General features: G+C 39.8%; 1 protein-coding gene across 6 annotated transcripts; it reads right to left on the bottom strand.

Annotated features, from left to right (window-relative positions):
• Positions 1 to 1402: 1402 nt before the first annotated feature.
• ZNF699 (zinc finger protein 699) lies at positions 1403 to 17762 on the bottom strand. Of its 6 annotated transcripts, none has more exons than XM_045192464.2 (5): positions 17321 to 17762; positions 14329 to 14381; positions 13197 to 13323; positions 9039 to 9222; positions 1403 to 8681 (listed from the first exon to the last, which is right to left on the bottom strand). In XM_045192464.2, the coding sequence occupies exons 2-5, from the start codon at positions 14374 to 14376 to the stop codon at positions 7223 to 7225; spliced, it is 1818 nt and encodes a 605-aa protein (XP_045048399.2). In that variant the 5' UTR covers positions 14377 to 14381; positions 17321 to 17762; the 3' UTR covers positions 1403 to 7222. The 6 variants fall into 6 exon arrangements, with proteins under 6 accessions (XP_045048399.2, XP_045048398.2, XP_045048400.2 ...); XM_045192463.2 differs by having other exon boundaries at positions 17269 to 17762; XM_045192465.2 differs by having other exon boundaries at positions 17201 to 17762.
• Positions 17763 to 18507: the final 745 nt, after the last annotated feature.

Below are 18507 nucleotides of genomic sequence, written 5' to 3' on the forward strand. Positions count from 1 at the left end.
GGAAGGTAAATGCAAATAATCCCAATTTGCTGTTAGGAATCTGAGGCTTAGAGAAGAAATATCTGCACACCCATGTTTATTGCAGCATTATTCACAACAGCCAAAAGGTAGAAAAAACCTAAGCATTCATCGACAGATGAATAAAGAAAATGTGGTGTATACAGGAGTGGAATATTATTGAGCCTTAAAATAGGAAATGCTTTCATACACTACAACATGGGTGAACCTAGACACCATTATGCAAAGTGAAATAACCAAGGTACAAAAAGACCGATACTGCATGACTCCACATATAGGAGGGTCTCTGAAGTAGTTAAACTGGTAGAAACAGAAAAGTAGAATGATGGTTACCAGAGGCTAAGAGAAAGGGGTGGAGGGGGATGTTGGGTATGGTTTCAGTCATGAAGGACAGGGGTGAGTGAGTCTGGGACTTGTTGCACAACAATGTGTATGCAACTGTACTGTATACTTGGACTTTGGGGGAGGGTGAATTTTATGTGGGGTTTTTTTTGACAGAAGTTAAAAAATCAAAACAAGGAAAAACAAAATAGAAAATGAGAAGCTTACTGCTGGAAGATGTTCACCTGGAAATCAGTTTATAAAGTTAAATTTTGCAATTAATTGTTTAAAGCTTAAGTTTTTGTATAAAGCAAAGTATAACAAAAAGAGGACTCATGAGTATGTGGCACAGGGTAAATGTTTTAAAATATTAACTATTACAAGTTACTATTCATAAGTGGTACTTTGAGTTAGATGCTGAAGCTAAAGAACGTGAGCATTTGCTGCTGTGCAACAGACATTATTTCCCCAAATTACTCTTTTGAAGAACAACATGCAGTAATCAAAAGTATGAATTCTGATGCCAGGCAGATTTAGCTACTTACAAGCTGTGTGACTTTGGGCAAGCTGTTTCTCTGCCTTTCTCCTCATTTGTAAAATGTGAATAATGAGAGCATCTATCTCAAAGATTTTTTGTGAAGAATAAATGCACTATAGCTATAAAGTGCTTCAAATAGTGCCTGATACAGAATAATCACTCAATATACCTTAGCTATTTTTGTCAAATCAAACTATCAATGGTTATATAATAATAACAATGGGCCATATATTTTCACTCAAAGATATAGCGATCTTGGTCTCTCATACTGTATTAACTGGATTTTCTCCTTCCTTTTTACACAGGGAGACCATATAATGTGGTTGTTTGAAAAAGATATCTAGAGCTTGCCTAAAAGATGCTATTACAACTATAAAAACACCTTACAGCTATTACTATACTTAATGGTAAAATATGAAACTTTCCCCTAAGAACAGAAACAAGTCAAAGATGCTTGTTTTCATTTCTATTCACCACTATAAAGCAATGAGGCAAGAAAAAGAAAAGATAAAGTTCTGAATTTCTTTTATTGGTATTGACAGTATTGTATACACAGAAATCCAAAATAAGCCATAAATATTTGAATAACTAAATTTATAAATGTCACTGGATAAAAGATCAATGTACACAAAGAAATTGCAGTTCTATGTGCTAGCCTAAAAAATTCAAAGAGAAAATAAATTAAAATATTTACAAATCAAAACATACTACATACCCAGAAATAAATTAAATAAAAGTATTCAATACCTCTACAATTAAAACTATAAAACTGTTAAAAGAAATTAAAGACAAAAAACTTCCAGCCAAGATGAAGGCATAGGTAGATATGCTTTGCTTCCTCACACAACCTAAAGAAGGGCAATAAAAAATTTAAAAAACAACCAGAACTGCCAGAAAATCGAACTGTATGGAAGTCTGACAACCAAGAAGTTAAAGACACATTCATCCACTGGTAGGAGTGGCAGAGACAGGCAGGCAGGGTGGAGAGGACTCACAGCAAGGATTGGCTAGATGGTGGCTAGTGGACTGGGAGGACCCACATTCATGTGCAGATAAGCTGGGAGGAACAACTGGGGAGCAAGACAGACAACACAAGCCAGGGTTCTGGCACGAGAAAAGAAAGCCTCAAAACCTCTGGCTGTAAAAACCTTGGAACGTGGGGGCTGTGGTGGCAGGACAATCTCCCAGCCTCACAGGAGAGTTTGTTGGAGAGACCCACAGGGTCTTAGAACATAAACAAGCCCACCTACCCAGGAGTCAGCAGCAGAAGGGCCCAATTTGCTTGTGGGTAGAGGGGGAAGTGACTGAAAGCAGGGTGAGAGCCAAGCAAGTGGCATTGTTCCTTCTCAGATCCCTCCCCAACATACAGTGCCACAAAGCAGTGAGGTGGGTTGCACTGCCCTGGTGAACACATAAGGCTCTGCCCCTTACAACATAGCAGGTACACCCAGACAAAGAAATATGACCCAAATGAAAGAATAGATCACAATTCCAGAAACAGAACTAAGTGACAAGGAGATAGTCAACCTATCAGATGCAGAGTTCAGAACACTGGTCATGAGGATGCTCACGGAAATGGTTGAGTATGGCTGCAAATAGAGGAAAAAGTAAAGCCTATGCAAAGTGAAATAAAGAAAAATATACAGGGAGCCAACAGTGACAGGAAGGAAACTGGGACTCAAATCAAATATTTGGAAGAGAAGGAACAAATAAACATTCAACCAGAACAGAATGAAGAAACAAGAATTCAAAAAAATAAGGAGAGGCTTTGGAACCTCTGGGAAAACTTTAAACGTTCCAACATCTGAATCATAGGGGTGCCTAAAGGAGAAGAGGAAGAGCAAGAAATTGAAAACTTATTTGTAAAAATAATGACGGAGCCCTGGCTGGTGTGGCTTGGAGTGCCATGTTGTGAACCAAAGGGATGCCAGTTCAATTCCCAGTCAGGGTATATGCCTAGATTGCAGGTTAGGTCCCCAGTAGGGGGTGTGTGAGAGGCAACCACCCATTGATGTTTCTCTCCCTCTCTTTCTCCCTCCCTTCTCCTCTCTCTAAAAATAAATAAATAAATAATCTTTTTAAAAAAATAATGAAGGAGAACTTCTCTAATCTGGCAAAGGAAACTTCCAGGAAGTCCAGGAAGCTCAGAGAGTCCCAAAGAAGTTGGACCCAAGGAAACACACACCAAGATACATCATAATTAAATTACCAAGATTAAAGATAAGGACAGAATCTTAAAACAGCAAGAGAAAAGGACAAAGTTACCTACAAAGGAGTTCCCATAAGACTATCAGCTGATTTCTCAAAAGAAACCTTACAGGCAATAAGGGGCTGGAAAAAAGTATTTGAAGTCATGAAAGGCAAGGACCTATTTCCAAGATTGCTCTATCCAGCAAAGCTATCATTTAGAATGGAAAGGCAGATACAGTGCTTCCCAGTTAAGGTCAAGTTAAAGGAGTTCATCATTACCAAACCCTTATTATATGAAATGTTAAAGGGTCTTATCTAAGAAAAAGAAGATCAATAATATGAACAGTAAAATGACAACAAACTCAAAATTATCAACAACTGGACCTAAAAATCAAAAACAAATAACAAACTAAGCACAACTAGAACAAGAACAGAATCACAGAAATGGAGATCATATGGAGGGTTATCAACAGGAGAGTGAGAGGGGGAGAGAAGGGGGGAAAGGTACAGGGAATAAGTAGCATAAATGATAGGTGGAAAATAGACAGGGGGAAGTTAAGAATAGTGTAGGAAATGGAGAAGCCAAAGAACTTATAAGTATGACCCACGGACATGAAGTAAGGGGGGAGGGCGGGGAGGGATGCTGGTGGGAGGTTGCAGGGCAGAGGAGGATAAAGGGGAGTAAAATCTGGGCCAACTGTAACAGCATAACCAATAAAATAGTCTTTTAAAAGAATACCTTTAAAAAAGAAATTAAAGATGTCCTAGGTAAATGTACAATTATATTACATTCATCGGTAGGAAGACTCAATATTGTAAAGATGTCAATTTTCTTCAGGTTATTCTATAAAATCAGTGCGATTCCAAGCATAGTCCCAGATTTATTTGTAAAATTGATGAGAGATTCTAAAATTAATATACAAACAAATGGTGAATAGGGAAGGCAAGTGTAGACTCTATTCTAGTTTTTGGATGAGAGTGAAAGCCAGTCACAAAGAAATGAGAATATTAAATTCCTGGAGAAAACAGTGGGTAAGTGAGTCAATCACATTCAATCGCCATAAGCATAATGGAATTGTTCAAAAAGACCATCATTCTCTTCTCCCGGAAAATTCAACCAGGAAAAAAAGCAACTTGAATCGTCTGGGGCCCACTGTGAAGAGAGCAAGCCTGCCAAGGAGAATAGCTAGTACAGGAAGATGAACAGCCAAGACATTGAAATGGAATTCATCCAGATAATATGTTTTTAGCCCCATGACCCAGCCATGCCTGAAGCCAAATATACCCAAGGACTTTCCAGTAATCAAAACAATAAATTCCCTTTATAGCTAACAAAATGAAAAGAAAGAAAACACAAGCCTGAGCCTGGGAAAAGTTTTCTGCAATACACGTATATGTAATATACATATTATAATATATATAATATATAACACATGGCATATATATGTATGTAACTATACAGATACATACATACATACAATAAAGGACAAGTAACCAGAAGGAAATCCTTCAAATTTTTTTCAAAAATGGTGAAATACTTTAATAGATGCACTCATAAAAGATATCCAAATAGTCAACAAGCACATAAAAGAGTACTCAACACCATGACATGTCAGGTAAATGCAAATTAGAACCAAAAACAAGACATCACCACATCTTCTGCTGAATGGCTAAAATTAGAAAGTGCTGACCAGATAAGTGGAATAACTGGAATTTTCATGTGTTGCTTTTAGGATTATAGGTGGGATCAACCTTTCTGAAAAAGCAGAATACCTACCAAAACGAAGTATAAAATCTACCCTTGGATTCACTAATCTTACTCCCACAGGTAAAGCATTTACCAAGAGAGATGTACTAGGCTGCCAAAGAGCAATTAAAAGGCAAACAGACATTACGGTGAGAAAAGAATCCAAACGCATAACTGTACATATTGTATCTTAACATTTATACAAAAATCAAGAATAAGCAATCCTAATAAACTGTAATAAAAGTAAAAATTGGGCTGGCCTCTGTGGAGCACTTATTGAGAAGGAAGATGAATGAACTTTCAGGAGTCCTGGCGATGTCCTGTTTATCAGGATGTAAACATTATGTGAAATTTCATCAAGATTAACACACTTCATGCACATTAGTACACATATATGCCTCAATAAAACAATAAAAAAGTGATTAAGGGAAAGTGCTACAGGTATACAGTGCTGCCCAACTCAACAACTGGGACACGTTCTGAGAAATGCATCATTTGGCAATTTCATCATTGTGCAAATATCACAGAATGTACAGGCGACAGGAATTCTTCTGCTCCATTATAATCGTATGGGAGCACCATCAGACATGCCACCCGTTGTTGACTGAAATGTCGTATGCGGCACAGGACTGCACTCTTAGAGATAAGGGGAAATATAATGGAAAGGAAAAGTTTGATGAATGCACTTGAAGCATAAACCAAATACTTTCATCTTCCCAGATTTAAAAAAATGATAAAATCTTCCTTGTTTGAAAGTGTCAAATATAAATCTTCCTCCACTAAAATGGGACGGCACCCTATCTGAGACTTATTTCAATTATACCTAATTTTCCTCACTATCCACAGCTCGGCTTGCTTGGGGACCACAGTGAACTTACAGAGATATACTTCCTCTTTGAGCAGAGTGACATAACGGAACTGGACTGTGGGGATGACAACAGTCTTGCTCCAAACTGGGGCCAACTCTGTGTAATCAGTTGTATGCCAGAGGGACTATAATATCGGTAATGCTAAAACTTGCCAAAAATCTAAAAGGCTGTGAATGGCCATGATGGAGAAACTTACAGAGATGTCTATGGAACGGCTGCTTCTCAGGTAACTTAAGTCAAGCACTGTACGTTCCACTTGAGCTAATATTAATTGCTGGGGCCAATAATCAGGAAAATGAGCTGGAAACTAGAGCCCACCAGGTACTATGCTTCTGTCTCCCTGTCTCATGGCCTCACTAAACTAAAAATAAGAGATTCTATTTCTGCCTTCCAATTCACATACAAATTGTTTGTTTTAGACAACTCTAACCTAAACTGCATAAGTAAGTGATTCTGGGAAGTGGGGTCCAGCCATGCCCAAATTAACACACAGAAGCCAGCCCACTCAACTTTACTTCTTGCTTTCTTTTTACTCTCAAAACATTGGGTCCAATTCCCAGCCATGAGCAAGAGCAAAGAATGAAATACAAAAACAACATACCAGGTGAGACACTTCTTTTAAGACCTGAACGCACTTATTAATTTCTGCTGAGAAAGTACTTATTAGACAGCAAAAGCACTGAATAGTAAAAAATTATTAACTTCAAAAACTGTAGTTTCTCTCATAAAAAAAGGGGAGGAGAAATATTGAGTAGGCAATTTCCAGTATCTGCCATACTAGATCAAAATGCAATTACCAATTACAAAAAAAAACTGGTCAGGTAGCTCAGTTGGTAAGAGCATTGTCTTGATATGCCAAGGTTGCAGGTTTGATCCCTGGTCGGGGCATGTACAAGAATCAACCAATGAATGCATAAATAAGTGGGTCAACAAATTGATGTTTTTCTCTCTCTCCCTTCCTATCTCTCTCTAAAATCAATTAAAAATTATACAATAAATTATAAATACCAACGTGTCCATACCATAATCACTGCACACTTAGAGAGCATGAGAGTTAATCAGAAACTAATAAAAAAGGACCACTCCTGCCTGTGCATGAAAAAATATACTCCAAGACTTAGTCATGGAAGTAACAATTACATCTGAACCAAAATAAAAGCACCTCGGAATAAAACATACTAGAGCTAAAAGGAATTAAGAGGGAAATTTATCACCTTAAATATTCGTATCAGAAAATAAAAACCAGAAGTCAGTGAGTCAACATTCCACTGTGAGGGTGAGGCACTGATCTTTGCTGCTAGTATGAATTTTCTTGTACACTTATTTCTTACGATTTTGACTTACAAGTGATATCAGGAAAGCATCACCACATGGTTTACATACAAAGGGTTTCTCCCAGTTTTGAGTTCTCAAATGTCTTCAAACACGAGCGACAATGTCCCATGTTCTCAGTCACAGGATGTCTCCACAGTGTGAGAGCTCACATGCTGCCTGAGATTGAAAAGACTTGCAGACTTTTCAATCCCCTATTCTTTACCTTTACATGCTTTCTCTAGTGTGGGTTTTCACGTGTCTTCGAAAGTAAGCAGGACAAACAAAGGCTTTCCCACACTCCTCACATTCATAGGGTTTCTCTCCAGTGTGGCTTCTTACGTGTCTCCGAAAGGATGAGGGACAACTGAAGGCTTTCCCACATTCCAGACACTCAAACGGCTTCTCTCCAGTGTGCATTCGGGCATGTACAGTAAGGTATGAAGAATGGCGAAAGGCCTTCCCACAGTCCTTACATTCGTAGGGTTTCTCCCCAGTGTGCGTTCTCATGTGAATCCTAAGAGCTGAAGGATAAATAAAGGCTTTTCCACATTTCTTACATTCATAAGGCTTCTCTCCAGTGTGAGTTCTGACATGTACTGTAAGGTGGGAGGAACTAATAAAGGCTTTCCCACACTCCTTGCATTCATACGGCTTTTCTCCACTGTGAGTTCTCAGGTGTTCTGTGAGGGATGAGGAGCGGCTGAAGGCCTTCCCACATTCCTTGCATTTGTATTGTATCTTCCCAGTGTGATCTCTCACGTGCGCTCTAAAGGATGAGGGACAGCTAAAGGCTTTTCCACATTCCTTACATTCGTAGGGTTTCTCTCTACTTTGATTTTTCACATGTGTATTAAGGGAAGTGAGAAGATAGAAGGCTTTCCCACATTCCAGACACTCGTAGGGTTTCTCTCCAGTGTGTTTTCTCATGTGGATACTTAAGGAGGAGGGACAATTGTAGGCCTTCCCACATTCCTTACATTTATAGGGTTTCTCTCCTGTGTGTGTTCTGACATGTACAGTGAGTTTTGAGGACTCACTGAAGGCCTTTCCACACTCCTTACATTCATAAGGCTTCTCACCAGTATGAATTCTTATATGTATTATAAGGTGGGAGGAAGAACTAAAGGCCTTCCCACATTCCTTACATTCATATGGCTTATCTCCACTATGAATTCTTTTGTGTTTGGAGAGTGAGGAAGAGCAACTAAAGGCCTTCCCACATTCCTTACATTCGTATGGCTTATCTCCACTATGAATTCTTTTGTGTTCCGTGAGGGAGGAAGAACAGCTGAAGGTTTTTCCACATTCCTTACATTCATAGTTTGTCTTTCCAGTGTGAATCTTCATATGTGCCCTAAAGAATGAAGAACAACCGAAGGCTTTGGTACAGTCCTTACATTCATAGGGTTTCTCTTCAGTGGGAGTTTTCATATGCTTCTTGAAACAAGCAAGAAAATGAAAAGCCTTCCCGCATTCCTTGCACTGATAGGGCTTGCTTCCAGTGTGAGAGCTGACATGGTTCCTAAGAGACAACCGATCCATGAAGACTTTTTTACATTCATGGCATTCATACAATTTTACCTCAGTAGTTCTCTTGAGTATATTAAGATTTGAAATTTGGCTGAAGGTTTGTCCACACTGATTTTCTTCGTTACAACCATAGACATTCTCCACCACATGACTTCTTTGAAAAATAAAAAGCACATCATTAGTAACCAATATACTTCTATCATTTTCTGTAACTACATCTGTCTTTTGCTCTGTCAGGTTATCAGCTGAAAGTTCCTGCAGAGGGCTCTGTAACAGCCAATATTTATCACTGAGTTTTTTTGACTTATGGGATTTTTCTCATAATTGCTTAATCTGAATTATATGTTAAACATTGAAGATCTCAGTCTCATTTGTGGGGGGAAAAATCTTGTGAAAATTCTTTATGAAATCACAATTTTTGACCAAGATTTATAAACATGTTTTTTAACTTTTGTGACATTTTAAGATTCTCTTCTGAGGCACTACCTTCTTTTACATGAATGGCACTCACCTCAGATGCCTCTCGTGGTTTTTGTTCTTATCATCAACAACATGGTATTCCCAGTTTTTGTATAAAATGGACAGCCAGGAATCATTCCTTTTGAATCTTACTATTTTCTGTTCGTCAGATATTTTTTCTCCATAAATATCTTGTGAAATAACTGATTCATTACTTTTAAGTTGAGTCTCAAAACCTGAAATAAAAGGTAAAGGAACCTATGAGCAAAGGGCTTGTGCAGAGCAACTAGGTCAAGACTTTGGTGATAACCACAAGGGTCAAAACAGTAAGCAAGTGACTAACAAAAAATTCCAGATTGAGACTGATGATAACATGAATAGGATATTATCAGGAGAACAAAGCAAAAAGGAACTGGATAAAAATGTATATGACCAAATACTAACTTACAAAGAGGAAACATGGAAAGTCTTTCCCAAAAACAAGTGTGAGAGGACTAATAAAAAGTTAAAACAGTAATCAATGGTATCTGTGGAAAATCTGCCTCTCAAAAAAAACAGTTTCACCTCGCTTTTATTTGATTTTTCCAAATGTGATATCCCCCAACCAGGACACTTTCTCCCCAGAATTCTTGCCTTCCTGGTGCCGCCCCCCAATAGGCCCTCCTGGTGTTTTCTCCAGGTCGTCCTCTTGCTTCCACTGGAAGATGAGACAGGGTATATGCAGGGGATACCCTGTCAATGCAGAAAGGCGTATCACATGAAGGAAAGCAAGGAGGAACCATAAACATTTCCATGAGGCAAGGCCAAAACTTTGGTCTTCTGATACTATAAAGATGGGGCAAGTGTGAATTTAATTGCAACAAAATGTTTGTCAAAAAAAATTTTAAGGGCAGGGAGGAGCTGCAACATAGCCGTTGATGTCTAGAACTGATATGATGTTCATATCCAATCCTCAATATTATTAAAAGTTGGTCTGATACAGCTGGGACATTTTGTTCTCCTACTAAGCATAATCTCACAGAATACCAATCTTAGACAAGGTTACTCTGAGACCACAGTGAAATGAAATACGGCCACTTCATAATTTAGTCTAAGGACATGGAAAAAGGAAAGTCACTGTGCCACCCACAAAATACCCAATAATAGAATTTCCCCACTTTACCCAATCTACCCAACTGGGTTCAATCCAACTGGGTTGAACAGTGTTCCTCGAAATTCCATCCAAATAGGTCAATGAAACAGAATAGAGGGTCCTCAGTAGATCCACATAAACAGTCAACTGATCTTTCACAAAGGCACAAAGGCAATACAGTGGAGGGAAAAAAATAGTCTTTTCAACAAAGACTGCAACTAGACATTGACATCCAAAAAATGAATCTAGACATAGACCTTACACTTTTCACAAAAAATGATTACAGACTTAAATTTAAAATGCAAAACTATAAAATTCTTAAAAGATAACAGAAGAAAAATCTAGATGACCTAGGGCTTGGCAATGACTCACTAGACACAACACCAAAGGCGTGATCTACAAAAGGAAGAATTGATACGCTGGACTTCCTTAAAATTAAAAACTTTTGCTCTGCAAAATACAATGTCAAGAGAATAAAAAGACGAGCCACAGACTGTGAGAAAATATTTGCCAAAGGTATATCTGATAAAGAACTGTTATCCAAAATATACAAAGAACTCTTAAAACTCAAAATGTTAAAAAACCCAATTTAAAAACTGGGCCAAAGACCTTAACAGACACCTCACCAAAAAAGAATACAGATGGCAAATAAGCACATGGAAAGATGCTCCACATCATATGTCATCAGGGAAATGCAAATTAAAATAATAAGATACCACTACACACCTATCTGAATGGCCAAAATCTGGAACCCTGACAACACCAAATGCTGGTTAGCATGTGGAGCAACAGGAATTCTCATTCATTGCTGGTGGGAATGCAAAATGGTACAGCCACCTTGGGAGACAAGCTGGAGGTTTTTTATAAAACTAAACACAAAATTCCCATATGATCAGACAATCGTGCTCTTCAGAATTTATCCAAAGGAGTTAAAAACATGTCCACACAAAAGTTGCACACAGTTTTATTGCAGCTTTATTCATAATTGCCAAAACTTGGAAGCAGTAAAGATGTCCTTCAGTAGGTGAATGGATAAGTAGACTGTGGCACATCCAGACAATGGAATATTGCATTCAGTGCTAAAAAGAAATAAGCAATCAAGCCATGAAAACACATGAAAGAACTACAAATGCATGTTACTAAGTGAATGAAGCCATTGTAAAAAGTGTACATATTGTATGATTCCAAATGCATGACATTCTCAAAAAGAGAAAACAGTAAAAAGATCAAAAGTTACCAGGGATTTGAAAGGAAGGAGGGATGAATCAGCATGGCAATGACAATCTTTGAGACAGTAAAACTACTCCGTATAATATTATAACAGTGGGCAAGTGTCATTATATATTTGTCCAAACCACAGAAGTGCAACGCCAAGAGTGGAGTCTAATGTAAATTATGGACTTTGGGCAATAATGATGTGTCAGTGTAGATTCACCAATTATACCGAATGTCCTGCTGTGCTGGGGGACGCTGACAGCAGGGGAGGCTGTGCGTGTGTCAGGTAAACAAGTATAAGGGAAATCTCCGCACTTTCCATTCCATTTTGTTGTAAATCTAAAGCCACTCTAAAACTAAATAAATATATTCCTTTAAAAATTTCACATCCACCTAGAACCTTACAGTATTGCCTTATTTGGAAATAGGGTCATCGCAGATGTAATTAAGTTAAGCTGAAATTACACCTGAGTAGGGTGAGCCCTAAATCCATAACCTAGTGTCCTTATAAAGAGGGAGAGACTTAGAGACAGAAGAAGTCTGTTTGAAGATGGAGGCAGAGATTAGAGTGATACATCTGCAAGTCAAAAATACCAAGTGGGGTGGATCCTGGCCCGTAGGATCCTGTGTTGTAGCTGCCATAGACAAATACACACGGACGACCGAGTCCTGTGGAGGAAAAGAGACAGCGTGGCCCCTCTCTCCAGAGGAGAGCTCATCGACCCTTGCCTTGACAGGCTTTTAATGTTTTTCTGGGAACATTACATTGAGGATGATCCTCATTTACTATGCACAAGTTCGCTTTAGGCGGTTACAGAAAACAAAGGAGAGGGTGTTGCTAATTACATAAAAGAGGAAGGATATTTGCAAATGTAAAGGAAAAAGTGGTTAAGCTGGTTATACTCATCCTTGGGAGGTTTAGCATAGATTTTAGGAAGTTACTTTAAAGATATGCAGTAAACATTTGCTGCCTCAATTCAGGGTGATGGAGTTTTAGCAAAAGCAAGCCTACTAGCGGTCTAGGTAAAATGAGGGCCTGAATCCCCACGGGAGAACCCATCCGTGGCCGTGGGTCCTGCCCACCAAACCTTGCTCCCCACTGGCTTTTCCAAGTGGGCGCTGGGCCACATTTCCCACACTTGGAACGGTTCCCCATAACCAAGGATTGCTGGCTACCACCAGAAGCCAGGAAGAGAGAGCCTGGCCTTTTTCCACAGAACCTTCAGAAGGAGCATGGCCCTGCTGACACCTTGGTTTTGGACTTCCAGCTCCAGAAATGTGAAAGAATATGTTTCTTTTGTTTTTAGTTACCCAAATCATAGCACTTTGTTACAAAAGGCCTAGGAATCTAATACAGCCTGCTTCCATAGACAATCCCCAAATCACTCAACCAAAGTTCAAATCCTATAATATGTACTTTCTAATACCCTCTTACTGTGACACCCCACAGTTCCCTACGTCATGCTCTCCTTCACTGCACTGAGTAATAAACCCAACCTGTTTAACTTTAGGTGTGTTCCTGATGGTCTTTGGGTAAATGGCACTGATGTCAGAAAAATTCTCAAAAGGTCCCAAATGATAAATCTCCCTGTGCTCCTAAGTGAACCCTGAAGTCTACACCCACACTTTCAGCACTTAATAAGCCTGAGGCTTTCAACCACAAAAGAAAGTCAGTTCAACACACAGATGTTTATTTTTATGGTGAAGTCACTAGACTCTAAGTTGCTTGGGGTCAGTGACCACATCTGTCTTGTTTACCAATGTGTTCCAATTCCTCAGCCTGAATCCTAGAATAAGGAATAGGGTTGATTTGTCAGATTTGTTTTCTAAACAACTAAATAAAAGAATGTTGCCCATTCTTACCTAGTGAGGCCAGGTTCCGGAAGTTCTCCAGCATCACCTCTCTGTAGAGGCTCCTCTGAGCAAGATCCAGCAAAGCCCACTCCTCCTGGCTAAAGGCCACAGCAACATCCTCAAAGACCACTGAGTCCTGAAATAGCACACATACTCTGTACAGAAACGTACCAATTCCCCAAATGTGTTCAGGAGGATGCACGATGCTGAAAATATGTGGGAACTGAGAATCCATTCACAGGAAGTTCCAAAAATTTTATGGTCTCCTAACATTGACGGGATGCAGCCATCAGATCTCTTTCGTTTTCCCACACATCCTTCCTGGGGGATTGAATCCTGTCCCCACACTTAACACTTCTAAAATGCTCAATCTATTTCTCTATAATGTGATGGCAAATCATTTCAGTCTTATAATGATCCAGAACAGTCCAGAGCATATAGCAAAAATGAGAGAAATGCCCTGAAGTTGAATTACAGCAGGTCCTCAAGTGATTTCATTTTACTATAACATTGATGAGATGCTGGGGGAACTTAATGCTTGTTTATATCAATTAGCCTATGGTGAAATTGCTCTGCTTAAAGCCGCAGAACCTATCAATAATGTTGAGGACCTACAGAACTTCCACACTGACACCAACAATTCCTTGTTACAGAAACAATTTCACCTGCTTCCTTCTCCCCCACTATGGCAAGCGGCACAACATGAAACACTGGGGCAAATCTGGATGAGGTTTTAATGAATAAAAACACACTGAGAGAAAGGAAGCTTTTCATTCTTAAATAAACCCAGGAGCCTGCAACCTTCAACCCAGGCCCCCAGCTGTCCATATTTTCTTATACTCTAAGCCAGGGGTCAGCGAACTATGGCACATGGGCTAAATCCAGCCCACCACCTACTTGTGTAATTCAAGTTTTACTGGAACACAGTAGAACGTGTACACATCGTCTGTAATGTCGTCTATGGCTGCTTTCACACTACAATGACGGAGTTGAGTTCCAACAAACACTCCGGCCTGCAAAGCCTAACATACTTACTCTGTGGCCCAACTCAGAAAAGGCTGCTGATCCTGCCCTAAACAATTACATCGATGAACTGGTGAAATGGGAATATTCTTTTGGGGAATTATTAGCTCTCACCTACCTGTGTCATGTCTTTCTGTAACTCAGTAGCTCTTCTTTCTTCATCCATGTTCCCTTCATGAAGAAAGGCAAAGTATTGAGAAGTTACAGCTGAGGCAGGAGAAAGACGCCATGATAATCTAGGTTTCCCCATAATTTGCACACTTAGGAGCCTGGATGCTACAGCACATTATGGTGACCACTCTCCTCAACAAACACACACAGGCATGCGCACACGCACACATGCATAAGCCCAAGACAACCAAGAAAACACACACTGATCTTGTAAGAAGGTCAAACAATCTTACCTCGTCGAGAGCTAAAAAACTGTGCTTTGGTTCTTATTGATCATTTTTTTAAAACGTTAAGAGTCCCACTTTGCAAGTAAGTTAACTGAAGTCTAAAAGCTTTGCTGTCTATTTGCCCATGAAAATGAAAAGCATAAAAACTATCAGGCAATACCTTCAACCTTCAGAATATACTAAGAATATACATTCTGTCTCAAACCCAAGAAAGCACTGACATATACCAGAGTTCTTACTTCGGCACCCCTTGACAGGCCAGCAGGCATTACTGCTCAGCCCCTCATCCCTGGACCCTCCCCCCATGGGCCGTAGGGTTCCTGAAACCTGGTTTTTGAGAAGGAGCATCAGCTGACTAAATTCCACATACGGGAGGCAGAGAAGACTGCCACACTGTAAGTCTCATGCTAAATTCTGCCTGTACAGAAGCAGCCAAAAAAGTATACCTACGTGAGCAATGAGTGTCGTCTCTAATAGCAGTACCTCCAGTGTTTTGCCCAAATTCAAATAATGTTTTGCCCATTTTCAAACAATGAAAACACAACTGTTTCTTCCACTGCAGTGGATCCAGTATGTACTTTAAAGCCAATAAAAATTGTGATATTCTTTACTATATTAATAACATTTTTCACTGAGCAACGATGATGTGAGAATGACTTTGCAAAGAGATACCCGTACCTTTGGCAAAGAACTTATTTATTTTTCATAGAAACTCTGCAAATCAGATATATTACAACTTTGTAGTTGAGAAACCTTAGAAAGAGTGCATTAACTACACATTCAATATTACCAAAATTAGAAAGCTCTCTGTCAGGGTGTGCATGTAGGTCTATTGATCTTCAAAGTCTAAATGCCCCGTGAGTATATTTCTGAATATATACCTTACAACTTAGTTGTTAGTGAGGCCCTTATTCCCTAACATTACCAATATCTGGCCTACAACTTGTCGGGCACACTATGCAGAGTAGACAAGTGAAGTATTCTATTCAAATGTTTTATTTTTGAGCTCCTTCTCTTGACTATGACCTACGTCTTGAGTAAGGATGCTTCCTTTAAGGTCCTTACCTCCTGCTCCTTCAGTTCATACTCATTTAGGTAGTATTTCCATGACCCTACTACATGCAGTCATAGGAGATACAGCACTGAACAAAACAGAAAAATCCTGGACTTCATAATTTTTTGTGAAAGGGCAGAAAAATAAAATATCAGGGGGTGGTATATGCCACATAAAACTGCAACACATTATGGGGATAAGGAAAAGCACACATATTTATCTTTAGCGAGTGAAGACTACTCATGCGGAAGAACAGAAGCAGAAAATTAAAATAACTGTGTCAGATGACACTGGAAATCCATAGCTGGTGCGGTATATATATTTATATGCTTGTAAGTATCATCAATTCCCAGAGAAGAAAAAGTCAGTATTGATGGACTAACCACTGACTTATAAGGTTGGGAAAACAACAGCATAAAGGGTTAGAAAGAAAAGTGAAAACAAGGCACAATTAATGATACTAATAAACAGAATCAGAAAAGCTAGTAATGTGTCCTTTAAAAACTAATGAAGTTGACAAACCCGTAGCAATTTTCTTTAAGAACAACAGAGCACAGACAAAAGGAGTTATGAATGAGTCATAATTACAGATGTTACAGGGAGGCTATAACAAAAAACAAATAAGGGAATAGATATGAAAATGTAAAGGTAATGAATGAATTTCAAGAGAAGTACAACTTTCCAGCAATGATCTAAAATAAATACAGCAGTTGATTATATCCAGTCACTAAAGGAAAAAATATGATTAGTTTAAAACATTCCCACAAAGGAAACAGAAGTTACAAACTGTTTTACCAACAGGTTCACTAAATAAGGAAAAAATTCAAAATTCCATTGTAGGGGTACAACTCGGAAAAGAAAAGATCTCATACACATTAGTGCAAATAACATGTTAGTTTACTCAAGAAATGAATAATCACAAACCAAGTTCATTTTGTCCTAACAATAAAATGTGATTGAAAATGGAATCATCAATTAATATAATTCACCGCATTAACAGAAAAAGATCATATGACTTATCCCCTTAGACACAACCAGTGACTGATCTATAGTAATGTCCATTGGTGATAGCAATGTAACCCAGCAGAACTAGAAGGGAATATGTTTTACTAGAAGAAAAATCTACGAACACCTACAGTAAACATCCTATTTAGTGGTGGCATAAGTCCCTCTGGGATCGAGAAGGCAAGGATACAAATTCTATGGTATTCTACATTGAACTGGATGAAGGTCCTAAAGAAATAAAATGAGGGGAAGGTGGAGGTGGGGGAGGGAGGGGGGTTTGGCTGGGGTGGGGTGGAGGGATGGGGAGAAAAGGCACACAACTGTAATTGAATAACAATAAAAAATTAAAATTAAAAAAAAGAAATAAAATGAAATACAAGGTACAAGGGGGGAAAAGAACGCTGAAACTGACAGATGATCACACTTTATGTGTGAAATGAAAAAAAGATCTACAGACAAATGATTAAAATGTATAGCTGCACTCGGCGAAGAGGGTTACAAAAATACTCATTAATCAGTTCACTTTTATGCACCTGAATATAATGTAGCAAACGGATGCCCGCTGCAGGGTAAAATTATGGTTAAATAGTAGCTCTCGCACCGGGAGAACAGAGGTGGGGACGTAGTTCAGGCGAATGCCAGCCCATGCTCACCGAACACGCCGAAATCCAGATCAGCGTAGACAACAAGGTGAGGCTCTCGTCTCCGTGACCCGAATGGCAAGGATGCTTTTCCTTTATGGAAAGACAGAAAAGGACGCTTTGGGAGGTGAATTAAATACGAGGGTGGTTCTCCAACTATACTTTGCTCTCACTCCGACTGCTGCACTCAGCCTAGAGTTTCCGATTCAGTGAGTTTGGGATGAACAACAGCCACCGGCACAGCCTGCCAGGCATCAGGAAACGCCCCGGCGTGGGAGGCCTCGGGCGCCGGTCCCGGAGGCGGCCACCCTTTGATCGCTGGCCTCCGCAAGGCAGAGCTCTCAGCCTCCAGTACACGGGACCCGGGACAGGCAGGACTGAAGTCGGGTAGGCTGGGGACCCAGGTGAAAACCGACTTCAGACACGCTTGAGGGTGCGAGAGGACACAACCCACGGTTCGCGCACGCGCAGAAGTACACATTAGCTTCCGGGTTTTGCGACGCGCCCACGGAAAGGGGCGGGACCTCAGAAGATGGAACACGTGGATGGGAGAGGCGGAGGGGCTGGGAGGGGCCGGAGGGGGCCGGAGGGGACCGGTGAGCAGGACAGCGGCGCTTCCAGCCCAGAGTGAAATTTCCTCCCAGTACAGACGCTGTTGGGTCGTGGGGCCTCATTAGCTCGGGAGCTGGGAGTGGACGGAGGTGGGGCGGGATCAGGTCAGTGGAGCGAAGCTTGGTTGACTAGTCTTGTGGGGCGGTACTTAGTTAAATATTCAAAGAGGTACAGCTTAAGGTGGGGTCAGGTGGAGGGGCGGGACTGAGGTACACTAGTGCTAGAGGCCGGGTTAAGGTTAGGGCCTCCTATCCAGGCTCTAAAGAGCCAGAGACAAGACAGGAAACTTAAGTCTATACCAATCCATGAGATCTCCCTTCCGTTCACTCAGTCCTTTCATTGGGCCTTTAGTGTTCCCTTTCATTGCTTTATTGATAATTGCTCACGTAGAGGGAGGATACTGATATTTGTGTAAGTTCACGTACCTGGAAACCTTGCAGACTAGTAGTATTTGTCCATTCGTTATGTTGGACTTAAATTATAAATAAAATTTTCTGTGCATATATTTTTCTTGTTCTAATATTAGCACCTCTTTTTTTTTTCTTGTTTGTGTGCCTCTCAAACTATGGTATAAAGTCAAAAAAAGT

This window comes from Desmodus rotundus, chromosome 9 (genome assembly GCF_022682495.2).
Source record: "Desmodus rotundus isolate HL8 chromosome 9, HLdesRot8A.1, whole genome shotgun sequence".
In the NCBI taxonomy this organism is placed as follows: domain Eukaryota; kingdom Metazoa; phylum Chordata; class Mammalia; order Chiroptera; family Phyllostomidae; genus Desmodus; species Desmodus rotundus.

What these genes read in the sequence shown, in the direction of transcription:
- ZNF699 (XM_071219183.1), bottom strand. Translation starts at nt 14,460, where the DNA reads ATGGGGAAACCTAGATTATCATGGCGTCTTTCTCCTGCCTCAGCTGTA. An exon ending in TACAGAAAGACATGACACAG is followed by an intron (nt 13,324 to 14,328) that starts GTAGGTGAGAGC and finishes GTGCTATTTCAG; the next exon opens with GACTCAGTGGTCTTTGAGGA. An exon ending in CCGGAACCTGGCCTCACTAG is followed by an intron (nt 9,719 to 13,196) that starts GTAAGAATGGGC and finishes CTGCATTGACAG; the next exon opens with GGTATCCCCTGCATATACCC.